Source organism: Paralichthys olivaceus, chromosome 12, assembly GCF_024713975.1.
Source record: "Paralichthys olivaceus isolate ysfri-2021 chromosome 12, ASM2471397v2, whole genome shotgun sequence".
Lineage (NCBI taxonomy): Eukaryota > Metazoa > Chordata > Actinopteri > Pleuronectiformes > Paralichthyidae > Paralichthys > Paralichthys olivaceus.
In genome coordinates, this window is record NC_091104.1 from 4,547,114 (window position 1) to 4,562,198 (window position 15,085).

The following is a 15,085-nucleotide window of genomic DNA, read 5'->3' on the forward strand; positions in this document are numbered from 1 at the left end:
CATTTTTCACGGCAGCTTCCACGTCCCAGAGGACCGAAACAGGAAACAGCTGCTGGCCGACAGACCAACAACCTTCCGCATCCCGCTCGCATCTCGTCCTCGTGCAGCATCTTCCATCGGAGGTTAATCAGCAAACAAAATGCACTGCGACTCGCTGATAACACGTTAATAGGCTTAACTCACGCTCCGGTGGATCTACCTTTACACACTTTCTTTTCAATTACGATATGCTTCCTAGATTGCGGCCCGGCTTTATTTTGAAACAGAAATGCTGAAACGACAATTTGCATTTTACACACTGCGACGCTGGCGAGGCCCCGTGTTACATTCTCTCGCCTTCACCTGCGTCTTTCTGCGATGGAGCTGATTGCAGCAGAGAAACAGGAGACGTTTTTACACACCGATAAAAAGAACGACACTTTTAAACTTCCCCAGGAGAGCGCACGGTTCAATTATGGAAGAGAAAGGCTCAAAGACAATCTGACTTGACTTTGATAAAGGAAACAAAACATGCTAAGTCTTCAACAGGAATCTGACAGTGGGGGAAAACCATCTATAGAAATTCAGCAGCGTTCACTCCACAGATCCTCTGCCTTGATTAGCTGCTGGGGAACAAAGTGCGACTCCTCTCTGGCTGCAGACAAACATCTGACAGTCAATCAAAGCGGCAAAGATGGAGGACGAGTTTCTAAAGCGGCAGCAGGTTTATACGAGTCGTTTAACTTCTGTCGGCTTTCCGCCTTTGACGTGTTCACGGGGAAACCTCCCTCCTCGAGTTCAAACTCCCAACGGGGCGGCGGCTTCAAAGCTGCGCCACCCGAGTCCACAGGCAGCTCTCCCGCTTCATTACGGAGAGACAGGTGCACGGAGAGGGAGGGAACAGGGAGGAGAGGAGGGGGAACACGCCCATCCTCCCGCAGTGAAGGCTGCACGGTCGAGGTGAGATAATCTAGTCAGTCATTCGAGTTCATCTTCCTTAAAAAGTCAAATCTGCTGCAGAGGGAAGAGACAGGTCAGCCACTATCTGCCGGGCCCAGCCCTCTAAGAACTTCCTCTCCGTGAAGTGCGAGGGCGAGATAAGACGGAGACGAGCCCTGGGAGAGATCGGCAGCGCCGGGAGGCAGAGAGGCAGCGAGACTAAGAGCTGATAACACCGGTCCAACCCCGGGGAGACGAGAGGGGGAGGGAGCAATTACCGAGATCTTATTCAGCCGCGGCTTTGATATATCTACACTCGCTAATTTGATCAAACCCATAAAATCGCTCTTGGTGAGCGAGCAGAGGAATCTGCAGAATTTAGGTTCAGAGTTTAGATACGAGATTTTTATTTCACCTATTTTTGTCCTTTTAAGGATGAAACAGAAACTGGAAGCCCCGAGAGGAAGAGGAGGAGGCGAAGGTCATGTGGTGGGATGTAATAAAGTACATTTACTTACACGTACTACCTGTACTTCCACCTGTATTTCACTTTACTCCACTAACGGCAAATATTTGTACTTTCTGCTCCACTACCGAACCTTTTCACAGGAAACACGACGAATCGATTTAATCACGTTAACTGATCATGAAAATGACCATTAGCTTCAGTTTTAGTTTATTAAGACGCTAACTGCCACGTAACGCTGATGATGAACCTGAACGACCTTCAAATCTGGTTCATCGTCCCATAATGCACCACCACGACAGGCCACATTTATCTCAGTTGCACCGCGGCTCGTTTTGTGCAGCTTCTTTATAAAGCGGCGCCTTCGCTCGTCACGTCTTGTTCGCTCCTTCATCGGGCGTCGCACTGAGGCAGCGGAGCAGAGACGATGCCAAGTTCAATTTCTTCTGGCGAACAGAACACCGACTGAAAATAAATTGAGACGGTGAAAGGCGGCGTAACACCAGTCTGGAGGAATATACCTCCGAGCTGTAAACTCCATCTCCCTGTTGTCTCCTGGTCGTAACGGACAGGTAATCTGACGCCTCCTTTACCCATAATACCTCAGAAATACCCTCTCGTCTCCCACGCTATGCTGCGTCCCGGGTGGCGGCGGGCCCGTCTGATGTGGTCGGGAGAAGAAGTTGCTTCACTGCAGAGGCTCTCTAATACCAAAGAAGAAGAACACAAAGAAGCTGAGAAGATGTGCCCTGCAGGGACAACAGGTGAACCGGTGAAGGAGACGGCCTTTTGAAGCCGGCGAGGGCGGAGAGATCAAGAGATTTAAAAGAGCGCAGAGGAGGGAGGACGGTGGGTGACGGAATAAACCAAGCGAAGTAAGAGAATAACGTCTACAAATCACAGTTAAACACCAAAACCATGAATAAGTAGTGTGAATGAATCTCTGAACACTTTCTAACTGTGGCTCTGAGCCTCAGGTCACTGTTTCCTACTGAGGTTTCATTGTTCGATTCCTTCAAAGCATAAATATCTGAAAAGAGGAAGAAACACTCGTTTTCAAATAACTCAAGCAAAATAAGCAACAAAACGTTTGTCAGGGATTATTTTCACTTGTTTACCTGAAACGTGTTTGGGTTTTTTCTTAATCTTATCAAATGTTAATCTCAGCTTTCGACATTTAGAAGTGATAAGTTAAAACTCAAGGATTCAGCTCCAAGTCAAACTGCAGTTTCAGTTTCAGGTCGGTTTCGGTCATGATTACTGGGTTCAGACACAAAAAAAACCAAATGTCTGTCGGGTTCGGTCGGTTTTTATCTCTGGTTCGCAAGAAAACTGACAAAACTCAGATCGGTTCTGTGTTTCCGTCTTTTCGAGCGACTTCAGGGTAAATTCCTCGACATAGTGGAGGTCTGGGTCTGGACTTTCTCCGGAGTGTGTCTTTCACACATGAACGACGCAGCAGGAGATTCTCCACTGAAGTTTGAAAGCAGCTAATTTAGAGACTTTTAGTTAATTAACAATAGAACCATCTATGAAGAAAACAGGTTTTGGCCTTTTTAATGGGATTTGGTGACAAATAGAATATCGGCCTCATCCTTCAAGAGACGGAGAGAGAGAAGAAGAAAAAACGTGTAAATGATCGAAGAAGCTGCTGAAGACATTCAGAGGGAACACGAGCAGCACAGGGGGGGGAGGAAATAATGAGAAAAGAAGGCAGAGAAAGGAGAGAGAGGCTGAGCAGGAAAGATTAAGAGAGAAAGAATGAGGGAGGCAGGAGATTGAGAGACACAGGCTGATGGAGAGAAGCAGCAGGAGGGACGACAGGGAGGAATGAGCCGGCAGCAGCTGAGAGACAAGACAATGAGAGAGGCAGAGAGAAGAGACAGAGAGAGGGACGAAGACAGTAGGTTAAGACACAGACAAAAAAGAAAGGAAGGCAGAAAAGAGAGGGGGAAGAGTTGAGACAGATGGGAGAGGGAGGGAGGGAGAGAGGGAGAAAGGGGTGTTCACTGATCTCCTTCTAATCCTGAGCCCTGTTTCGCTCGGGCCTGATCTGAGGAGAGCGACGGTGACAGAACAGACGAGCAGAGAGGAGAGCAGGAATGAAAAGGAGAGAAGTCACACAAGCGTGAGTCTGCTGACTCCTCCGCACCGTCAGTCCTCCACCCCCTCCCCCCCTCCCAAAAAAACAAAGAGTGTGTGTGTGTGATGTGGAGGATGAATGGGGCTGTGTAGCCTGAGCGCTGAAGGATCACCAATCATCCTCACTTCAAACGGAGCTCACATTATCCCGACTCTCAGCTCTTGATGTCAGCAACAATCCTGATCCTCTCCCGACACACAAAACCCACCGAGCGGCTCAGAGCCCGGCCGCGGGGCCGCGGGGCCGCAGGTAAAGGTGGATGTTTGAATCTGTCAGGGGTCTGGATTTATAATTTAAAAAAATAAATAAGAGGCTTCTCAAGGTAAATGCTGAGGAAGAGACTAAAATAACCTGGAGGTTGTCGTCATGATGCTATTTACTGCGTCGTACGATTAGAGAGAGGACGATTATAAAAATAAATACTAAATAAATAAAATAACTCTTCTCGGAGTTTAGAAGATAAATGTAAGAACTTCCCTTTTTTTGACAACTATTGTTTCACCACTGCAGCTTTATTTTGGTCTGTGTGTGTGTGTGTGTGTGTGTGTGTGTGTGACCCACTTAACAACTACAACAATAGCAGGTTTAGTTCCGTTATTCTTCAAGTAGCCGAAGCTCTGTTTGCTCGGATGCTACAACCTGCAGCTCCCACAATCAGGGGGAGAGTGAGGAATGTTTTACCTGCAGTGTTTATATTTGACTGATCCAGGATTTGAATCCTCCGTCAGTCGACTGCCTCCAAATCAAAAGGAGAGAAGAGCGTCCTTCCCTGCAGTGGTATGAGGTAATAAGGCTCGGTGCCAGCTCTGCCCCGGAGACATAACCAGCCAGTCGAGGCAATAAATAGAGTGAGAGATTCTCGCTGACACGGGCGGCCCGGGCGAGCCCATTAAAACGTGACCTCGCCGACCTTGGAGGAACGCAGAGCGAGCATACGCCCACTCGACCACCTGCTCCTCCTCCTCAGGACACAGAGTAGGAGCGAGGAGGTTTGTAGACGAGGGAGCTGGTGGACAGAGTCCTGGAGGCACAAGAGTTCACTCACAAAACGTGTGAACAGTTGGACAAACTTCGCTTAAACACAAGTCCAGGGTTTTCTACAATTGTCCTACTGGCAACAAATCCCATTTTTAAAAAGTCTAAATTAATTTATCCGACCACTCGTGAACTTAACGAATCCTCAGAGGCGTTGGTAGATTCCACAAAGTGTCCGGACGGAGTTTTCTGGACATTTTCGGAGTAAATGTCTGAAAATCTTTGGTTTGCTCATTTGACACTTTCACCAATTACACAGGGAATAATTCATGGATCTCGACTTTGAGTAATCTGCGGCAGCTTGATTAAAGTGAAGGGACTGTTGGGGGTCTTGCTGCAGGTATGAGCTCCGCTGAGTAACATTATCATTATCGTCTTTTTTTCCAGACAAGGCTGCAGCATCTTTCATCACGATCCATTCCTATGTGTGATTTTCTTGTTAAATCAAGAAAAAGTCGATAAAACTCGATGATGCAAAATAAGAAATCTGAAACGCATCATGATGTTAGATCAACAAACCGTGACGTCAAAGATAACGTCTCGTCCCTCAGGACAACACCACACGAAACACTGAACCCTCACCCATTCACTCTTGTTCTCATGTTGTGAATGATCTGGAATCAGCTGCAATCGCTTGTCCTCTCATGAAAATACAAAAGAGCACTGAGAGCGGCTGCTCTTCTCTACGGAATACACTGAATAAATAAATGTTTTGTCAATTGGTCCTGCGTCAGGATTCGGCCTATTTTCCAAAACACTGATTTCACAGAGCGGGATGAATGAATCGTCAGCAGCGAGCGGCTCTACACCGAGCGTCATCGGCTGGACGGAGGAGGAGGACGACGCTCTCTGGCCCGTCACGGCTGTAGAATTTGGAGAATGTCTTCATGACAACGACGAAGCGTTTCATGTGTGCGCTGTCGTGCCGGAGAATCAAACTTGAAATGTCAGACTGCCGCCACAGGAACGTTTCGCCAAATGCTGCCCTTGCCACGTAGATGATTCAGAGCTCTGCGGCTCCCGTGCAGCAAACCACGTACTCATCCGCATGACAAACATTTACAAACTTTCTATGGAAGTCATCAGAGGACGAGACGTCAAATCAAAAGGTCTGTGATCTCCACTGGAAACACATTCTTCTTCTTCTTCTTCATGTTTCTGCGTCTGTGGCTGATTCTTCTGTTTGTTTTTAGCTGAAAAGAAGCCGGAGTCACGTCCCTGATTCAAAACAGACAAAGCCAACAAGCGTTTAAGTAAAAATATAACGGCAGCGCTGGTTGTTTGTTGGATTTCTGTTCATCAAAGCCAGATTCTGTTCAGACAGGATCTCCAGGAGTTTGTGCTTCCTCGTCTTTCCAAGGTGACGTCTTCGTCTTTTACGCGTTCTCCTCTTCATCCTGAGATATTTGTCACGTGTTCATCATCGACACGTCCGCTCGCTTGCACGCTGTGAATTTTGATTTTGTATTCTCACATGGACTCTGACATTTTACCGAGGGGCTTTTCACATATTAGTTTGTCGGGCCAGAATATTTTTAAGAAGTAACTTCCTAAACTCTTTTGAGTCCAAAACACTGCCCGACCAGAGTGGGACCCCTGATAGGATGGGGGGGAGGGGTGTGTGGAATCAGCTGTGACGCAACAGCCAGCGGCGGGCGGCCTCCCGCTAAACGGTAGCTGTCATCTCCCGTCAGGCTGCAGCAGCGGCAGACGAGACGGCTGCTTCCTTTTCCATCCTCGGGCCAGAAGACGCACATCATCTCCAATCACAGCTGGCTGCTGTGACGGGCCGCTGCAGCCATCTCACCAGAGAGACAGGCTGCTAACTGTGCTAACACACACACACACACACACACACACACTCTCACACACACACACACACACACACTCTCACACACACACACACACACACACACACACACACACACACACACACACTCACACACACACACACACACACACACACTCACACACTCACACATTCATATTCTGCTCCTCTCTGCTGCTGAGCTCGTCCTGACTCACCGAAGACATTGAGAGTTTGAAATAAACAACTTATTCCTTCTTGTTTTTCCAATCACTTCCTCCTTTTCCTCTTCCTCCTCCTCCGCTCCACCTTGTCCTCTTCCTGCCCCTTTTCATCCTTGTCTTCATCTTCCTCCTCCATTTTCCTCCCATCTTCTTTCTACCTTCTCCTTCCTTCTCTTTCTTCCATCTTTATCTTCTCCCCTTCCCCTTATCTTTCTTTTTCCTTCTCCTTCTTTTCCCCCTCCTCTTCTTGCCTATTCATCATCCTCCTACTCCTCAACTTTCTTCTTCTTCCCCCTCCATCTTCTTACTTGTCCCCTTCCTCCTCCTCCTCCTCTTCCTCAGCGACACCCGTCTCCCTGCACTGTCATCCCCTCCTTCTCTCTGTCCATCATCTCGTTCTGTCGCTCTCCTCCTCTGAGAGGTTGTGTCCATCCCACCATATGTGCGTCCACTGTACCGCCCCCGGCCCTGTAAACACCCCCCCTCCCCCCTCACCTCTCAGGCCGTCAGCTGTTCCAGCAGCTAACGAGCAAATGGACGAGTGAATGGATCAGCGGCATGAATTAATAATGAGTTATGACTAATTAAAGGGACAATACACTTGATTTTTACTGTCCCACAGCAGATGATGGCCACAGGTGTTAAACCGAACAACACCAGTGAAATCAAATATTTATTCGACCCCCCCCCCCCCCACATTCGTTTGTATTAGGCTCTGTCACGTTCTCACATGTGGAAGATTTCAGACTTCAGTGCACGTTTGAAAACAGCTAAAGACGCTAAACCTTATTCTTTAAATTGCTGGTTTTGAATAAACGGATTTTTTCACGTTTTAATTGACGGACATTAAACTTTTCTTTTTTGTGTGTTTGAGCTAATCCAGTGTTTAGGGTAGTGACAGATGACCAGGTTTTTTATTTTACAAGTCATTTCGTCACAGATTCAGTTTTTCACTTTTATTTTCCTTCAAAACAGAGAAACTGAGCAAACGATGGTTCTTTTAATTTTGTTTTGTTTCAGGAATCTTTTGGGAAATTAATCTAAAATCTGTTGAGAAGATTATCGAACTATTAATGAGAAAATTACACTAAATTGTAAGAAATGATTTTGTTTTGTTTATCGGGAAGCAGTGAAGCATCCTTTTGCTTGGTTTTAAACCAGTGACCTGCTGGTTTGAAGTGTTGCCTCCTCCTCATTAGCATCTAAAAAAAAAAACACACAACAAAGGAGTTTTTTTTTTTCTGCTGCTGAGGAGGTAAAACTGAAACAGAGGATGAGCCCTTTGCATTTTCTTTCATCCCTGAACGACTCCTGAGTGGACACAGAGAGAGACAAGACAGATGCTGCTCATTTGAAAGACAATAATTGACTCAGCAGAGCTGCTGTCAGAGCGCAGATCCGTCAGAGAGCTTCCACCACGCCCCGAGCCGCCGAGGAAAGATTTACTGGGGTAATTGCTGCGAGCGAGGAGGAGGAGGACGGACGGTGGAAAATGTTTCAGGACAACAACTTGCAAAAAGTCAATTTCCTTTGACGCAGCCTCGCACCTTTGAAACAGCTTCGGAAATAAGGTGTGAAACCTCAGAAATGAATTGGATTCTTCAAAGAGCAAAGAGGCTCAGCTGAAAATCTGGAGTTTCACACACCTCACTCACAAACGGCTCTTTCCCCAGACGATCGCAGGCAATAAAAACGGCAGAGTGGTTTGACAAGAGCTGGGGAGCTGTGCTCACTGAGGTAGTTAAGGTCAGGGCAAACGTCATTGATTGAACTAAGTGCTCCGCTGAAAACAGTGTGCCTCAATCAATGCCGCCTCTAATGGTGCGGGGCAGAGCTCCCAGAAGGCCTCAGCCACAGGCGACCGTCACATCCCGAGGTGCTGGAGGCGCGAACCCTCTGCCGACACCGCCGGCCGCTCTCAGTTTCTCCTCTGATGGAACAAGTTAATGAAAACGCCGTTACCCAGACAGGCCGTCGATGAGGAAGTGGAGCAAAACAGAGTGAAAACTAAAAAAAAAAAAAAAGAGAAGAGATCTCACTATTTTAGTGACAAAACTTTCACATGGTTCAGAATCTCTGGAGCTTTTAAATGTTAAATATTCTGCTCAGTCACTCACCGTGTTTTCTACTTTCACGGAACAGAGCGATCAGCGCCATCAATAAATAATCAGGTAATTATTGGGCCTCATTGAACTGATGCAGAGATTAAACCTCAGTCAACCAGGAACCTTCATCCATCAGTCTGAGTTAAAACAAGGGCTGATCAGTGTTCATGTTTAAGTTGGCATCAGTTTTCTTCAGACTTGTGTTTCTGGTGCAAAAGGAAGAAAACCGTCTGTTCAGGCTGAAATCTGTGAAGAATCTGTAATAACGACAACAAGCAAACTGTCGTCTGTGTGGTTTGTTTTCTTTCTTGCTCTCATTTCCTGAGAGAATCCAAAATTACAGCCTCTTTCACTTCCCAGAGTGCCCTGCCCTCCACACACACACACACACACACACAGATGAAAGGCTCGGCCCTAATGACACGCTGCCCTGTCCACTTCAACCTTCAAACATTGAGGGAGGCCATGATACACCCCCCCCCCCCCCAATCCTCATCTCCACCACAGCCAGAACCAAACCAGGACCTGATCCACTGAACCTCCGCCTTCAGCCAAACCTCAAACAGGAAGACAGAGGTCTGCGGACGTGGAGACACAGAGGCCAACACACGAAACCTGCAGAACTCAAATCTGGACATTCTCCTGAGATCCTCCTCAGGGGCTGCGCGTGAGAACGCAACTGTCCGAGCCGGTTGCTGAAGATAGCAAAGCCAAAATGTAAACGTCCTGCCTCCGACGCCGTGCCGCTCTACCGACACACATCGCCTGGACGCTCTGGAGATTCTCCTGTTATTGCTGTGAACCTGTCGGACAATCTACTCCTGTGTTCTTCTCCGGCTCCTCCCCGGTCACACGACTCCTGGTGAGATCAGCCCGACGTCCGACCGTCGAAACCCTCACTCACCTCCACTTTTCATTTTTAACGCCCGGTGCAGTCGTTCACGGCGTCTCGTATGCGATGACACATGTTCTCGGGGGAGGATGAGTCAAAGTGACGTCACTGACGAAAATCAATTTCAAAAAGGAAACCGAGACTAATTCACATTTAACATAAGAGCCTGTGAATCACACAGCGGTGCGTCATCAGAGTTCGACCTCGTCCCTGTCGCGTATCGGCCAAACAACCTGGACGAAACTGATGTCATGTGGTCACAACGTGTGTTAAAAACCTTTGTGGCTGCACACCCACGAGTGTCGGTGACACTGACGTGTTTTAAAAAGCATTATCGTTGCCAGGGATACGACCACCGCTTGAGCTCAGGTTTAATTTGAGCTGTAACGTAGAATCGATCGATCACGTTCTCAATCCCTTCGACTCGCTCTGAAGTGGCGTTTTTATAAAAGCACTAAAAGACCCAGGTCAATATTCGGTCGACACCAGGGGGCTGGGATTCAAACCTGTGACTTCTGAGTTGCCGGATGTTCTCCAAACACACAGCTGCTTCACCGACCTCCCCCTTCCATCACAACACACTCCCCCCCCCCTCCCCCCTCCCACCCCCTCTCATGACGCCCTGTCCTCCCACTCCGAGCCATAAAAAAACACAGCGGGGCAGATGTGGCTGAGTGGCACCGTTACCACGCATCCATCAACGCCTCTGCACACCCGGATCAGGACGGGAGGGCGCGGCGGTTACGCAGAACATCCCACTCGTGTAATTAGGTAATTATGGCCCATGAGTGATGTTGTTTTATTTTCACAACTGTTAATACGTCGCACTGACGGAGGCAGGTTGGTTTTTTCACTGCGGCGGAAACGTTCCGTCTCTTTGTGGTTCCTTCAGGTTCACGCACATCTGAACAACAGCCTCTCAACGTGAAGGAGTCTGTGGTCGGTAGAAACGTACGGATTTATATCTGACTGTTTACTAACATCGTGTGTGTATCCAAACCCGGACGCGTGTTGTTGTCAACAAATATTTATAAAAAAACAAATGTTCCTGAACACGAGGAGGCGGATGTCAATATCAGGGAGTCGAACATTTCTGACGCAGATCTGTGAATACATTTAAAAATGATTCTGAGGATGTCGTCTCTGAGCTTTGATGTTTTACAGTTTACTCACAAAACTGTTACCAGACGCTGCTGATTACCCATCAGACACTGCATGACCTTCACTCCTCTTCCTCACATTCCACCTCTCGACGCCTCCGACCCTCAGATCTCGGTCTTTCATCCGTCTCCTGCTCCACGAGCGAAACTAAAAGTCGTCACCACCAAACTGTGTGAACCTTAGTTTTGTTTGCTTGTTTGTTTTGTCTTTACAAACAAGACTTTTTTTTTTTTTATCTCGGAGTCACATTCATATTTATCCAGGCTCGTCTCTCACTGTGCCTCGTCTCAGATGATGTAGCCGTTAGTTTTAAATGGAGCTGGATCAATAAAACTTTCTTACTTGTGATTTCACACACGTGCATTGTTTTGCCTGCAGCGATCATCAGTCCAGGCTGCGGTGACATTAAAAGCTCCGTAAACTTCCGTGTTGTCAGGAACAAACTCTCTCTTTTCCAGCGATGACACAAATTGTTGTTTTGTTTAAAAGCCTTGAACGCGTCACGACTCGTCCGTCTGCTGATCTGACAAATGCACCTTTTTCCCCCAGCGTCATCGACTGACGTCAGCTCGACATAAACTAACCCTGAGTTTGTTCTCCACGTGTCAGCGAAGGGTTTTTAATCAAGGTCAAAAGACACGCAGGTTCATTCCAGAGTCTATTTCCTGTAGGTGTGACTGTGAACATGAGACGTCTCCAGGACACGTTCGATCCCTAAAGGTTTCCATCGTTTTCCGTCCTGAACAACAGCAGCTTCTTCACCCGATTTTACATCAACAACACGTCTCCGACACACTCGCCTCGTAAATCTCACACGCAGCTCAGAGAATTTAATTCCGAAGCAAAGTTAATTATGACAATTAAACCTGAGAGACAATCTCTGACTTGATTACGGATTATCATGAAGATGCAGCAACATTATCAGGTCAGACTCCAGGGAAACGCTGCTCTCACAAATAAGTGTGTTTTCTCAAAAGCAGCAGATTCTTCTCATTCTTTGGCTCCGGCTGTTTGTGTCGTGGAGATTTATTAAACGCACCCTCTCCCTCCTCGTCTGCGTGGATCACACAGACGACACGTTCAAATGCAGGAGAAGCGTTAAAAGCACAAACAGATGACGTCCGAGGAAACAAATCTAAAAACAACAAACGAAGGAGGAACGTGGCGACGATTCTTCACCAGCAAATGAGATTATTATGCCCCAGAAATCATCAATCTGAGACAAAACCAAGAAAACCTCCGATCTAATGAAACTAATGTCTGTCACCGTGAAACCGCATCAGACACAGTGTGATGAACTCACCGTTCTCCTTCTCGTGTCCGATGCAGCTGCCGATGGACTCGGAGAGGCCCAGAGTGGAGGCTGTGGGCATCGTACCCAGGATGGACTCCAGCGACGGGCCTTTCCTCCTCGGCACGATCCCCTCGTGTTCCTCCTCCTCCTCCGGCTTCTTCTTCTCCAGCTTTAGCAGAGCCTCCAGCGTGAGCTCGCCGAGCTCTTTGCCGAAGTGCTTGGCCACGGCCTGAAGCTCGTCCTCGTCACTGTCGTCTGCCGTTTTGGACGATGTGGAGACGTCGTCTCGGACATTTACTTCTTCTGGGGAAGAGACGGAGAGGAGCAACAACAACGTGATAATATATAATTTAAAACATTTAACATAAAGTTGTGCACTTAAATTATTCAGACCGCAGAGAGAAGAGAGGGATGGAAAATAATTACATGCAGACAAAATAATTGGGATCATAACTTTGGCGTCTTTCCTGGCTGCTAATTAAAACGTGTCCTTAAACTGGACACAATTAAAATGTCCTCACGCAGACTTCAGCCCACGAGTAACAGGAGCAACTTATCAGTCGTCGGTCTGACAAGAAACGAAACGCCGCCGGATCTGAGGGCGTCGCAGCAGCTCGACCCCCCCCCCCATACTGTGTGTGTGTGTGACCGAGAGAGAGAGAGAGAGAGAGAGCCAAAGGTAGAAGCAGATAAAGACAAAGAGCGACAGGGAGTGTGATCTGATGTGTGTTATTTTCCATGGGTGGGCGTCATTGTGTGTGTGTGTGTGTGTGTGTGTGTGTGTGTGTGTGTGTGTGTGTGTGCGGCTCTGCTCCGTACCTTCTTTGGTGTAAGCAGCGTACACTCCTCTCAGTTTGGGTCTGACGCTCTCGAGCTCGGCATCGATTTCGTCCTCGTAGACGTGGATTTCATCTGTTGAAGATTAAAAAATGACAAAACACCAGAAATAAACCACAAAAGCGTTTCATTCTATCCATCATGACACAGACAGAAGAGAAGAGAGAGAGAGAGAGAGAGAGAGAGAAATGAATGAACGTGTAACATGAAACATGCAGCGAACACAAATTACACTCGTGGTGCTTTTTATGATCCTGGCTGTCACAGGCCGTTCTCCTGAAACCATTCAAACCCTTCAAATTACTTTCACACAGGTCCATAATTATAATAAACTATGTACTGTAACATGATGTATGCTTAATTACACGTTGTGCAGAAAAAATAACTCCCTTGAAAAGAACAGGAGCCGTTTCCTCTCTTCACTTCGTCCCAGCGGCACGTTGAAGAGCAACTGAGAAGCTGTGACTGCAAAATAGAAAAATACCTTCGACGTCGTCCATCTTTTTCTTCAGCTCCACCTCCAGCTGCGAGAAGAGAAATTTAATTCAGTGATCACGAGGCAGAGGCTGCGTACTCAAGAGGACAGAACAGAGTCGTGACCGTACAACATTTGATTCAGAGTAAAATAAAATACTGGAAACAATGGAGTGCGTACAGAAGAGTGAGGGACCAAACATCCCATAAACCACAGGGAATAATCCCTTTCAACAACTTCGAGTGTTATTACTCCTGAGGATTGTGGGAAGTGTGGTACTCCCCTTTGACGTAATTCTAAATATAATAAAAAAACACTTCATGAATAACAAGTACAGACCTGTATTTATGAATAAACTACGTTGGGAATGACTTGATGTGTATTTGTATATAGGTCTTGTGTGTATTCATTTACATGTGTAATGTCTGTTCTTCAGTTTATATGAAAGAGACAATAATTAGTTTCCAGAATGAATTTAGTTAAAATACTGATTTTAATATCTGTTGTTTTTCTTGAAGTTTCTTAAACTCAACAAAACAAAATCAACATAGATGCAAATCAGTGCATCAGATTTAACACCTGCAGGTTTCAAACTGATCATTTATTCCCCATTTATTATTTAAAATCATTTTTCTGCTCTTAAATATTTGATTAAAAAGGTTTTTACGGAAAATGTCCAAGAACGTTTGTAATAAACAGGTTTAAAAATCTACAGCCTGAGTTCAAGGTGAACGTTTAAACAACCTGTTAATTAAATTAACGTCCTCGTCCGTACCTGCTGGATCTTCTTCTTCTTCAGTCCCGCCGTGTAGCAGGGCGGGTCGCACTCCTGGTCCAGATCCACCCGCATGAACTCCTCGATGGTCAGCTCGCTGGTGGGCGTGTTCTCAAACTCCGTGAGTCTGATGCAGGAGAACGACACGGAACATTCAGACAAAAACAAGACGCTGATGAGGTCGATCTGTTTGGTTGCATTAACTGCATTAAAAGTCATTCTTAATAAATTGTTTATCTTCAGAAGGTTGCGACAGCTTTGACATGTTCTCTCTGATTCCTGTTATTCACTTGATGTGGGTACATTGTTCTTCAAAGTGCTTCAGAAACAAAGTTTATCATCATATTATTATTATAAGACTGACAAATTGACAAAGCTGATAATGAAGGAAAGTTCTGAACTAACCTTTAACTGTTTGTACCTTCATTTAAATCATATGTAACGAAGCATCTATCGTCAGGACACGGGCAGAATATTCTTGCTTTTTTCCCCACTCACCTTTTTCTTAACGTGCTTTCACACACTTTCACAACGCTGACAATTTCTTTCACTGTGCGGCAGAAGTCGTGCATGCGAGCGGCGACGAGAAGAGCTGGAAACAGAAAGAAGAATAATAATAACAGTCAGACACACCTGCAGTGTTCTAATCATGTCTGTGTGGACTTTATGCACTGATCTGAACCTGGAGCTAAATTTATATAAGTACACAGAAACCCCCCTTTATATAAAGACGGACCTGTGGGGACGCTGGTTGTAGTTTTCTTCCTGAAACTGTAAAAGTGAGCCGCAGTAAACGAAGAGCTGCTGCTGCACAGATCTGTTCACCTGTTTACACAAAGTTCAGCGAAGCTCCTGAACCTGAACCGGAGAATCAGCCGTTCGTTGACGTCGATGAGTCCCAGCCTCCGCAGGTCGCCTGCTTCTTCTAAGTTTATTAATATTGAAAGTATCAC

General features: G+C 46.5%; 1 protein-coding gene across 6 annotated transcripts in view; it reads right to left on the minus strand.

Moving 5' to 3' along the window:
- brf1a (BRF1 general transcription factor IIIB subunit a) overlaps positions 1-15,085 on the minus strand; it is a 63,943-nt gene that overhangs the window by 25,981 nt on the left and 22,877 nt on the right. For 4 of the 6 annotated variants that reach the window (XR_011244696.1, XM_069535512.1, XM_069535510.1 and 1 more), the window contains 5 exons: positions 14,631-14,724; positions 14,133-14,259; positions 13,367-13,406; positions 12,865-12,957; positions 12,055-12,348 (listed from right to left, as the gene is read on the minus strand). Coding sequence is in view for 5 of the 6 variants with exons in the window: in XM_069535512.1 (XP_069391613.1) it covers positions 12,055-12,348; positions 12,865-12,957; positions 13,367-13,406; positions 14,133-14,259; positions 14,631-14,724 (648 nt within the window). In the remaining variant the exon portion in view is untranslated. The remainder of the gene's footprint in view (positions 1-12,054; positions 12,349-12,864; positions 12,958-13,366; positions 13,407-14,132; positions 14,260-14,630; positions 14,725-15,085) is intronic. The other 2 variants (XM_069535513.1, XM_069535511.1) reach the window with 1 other exon arrangement.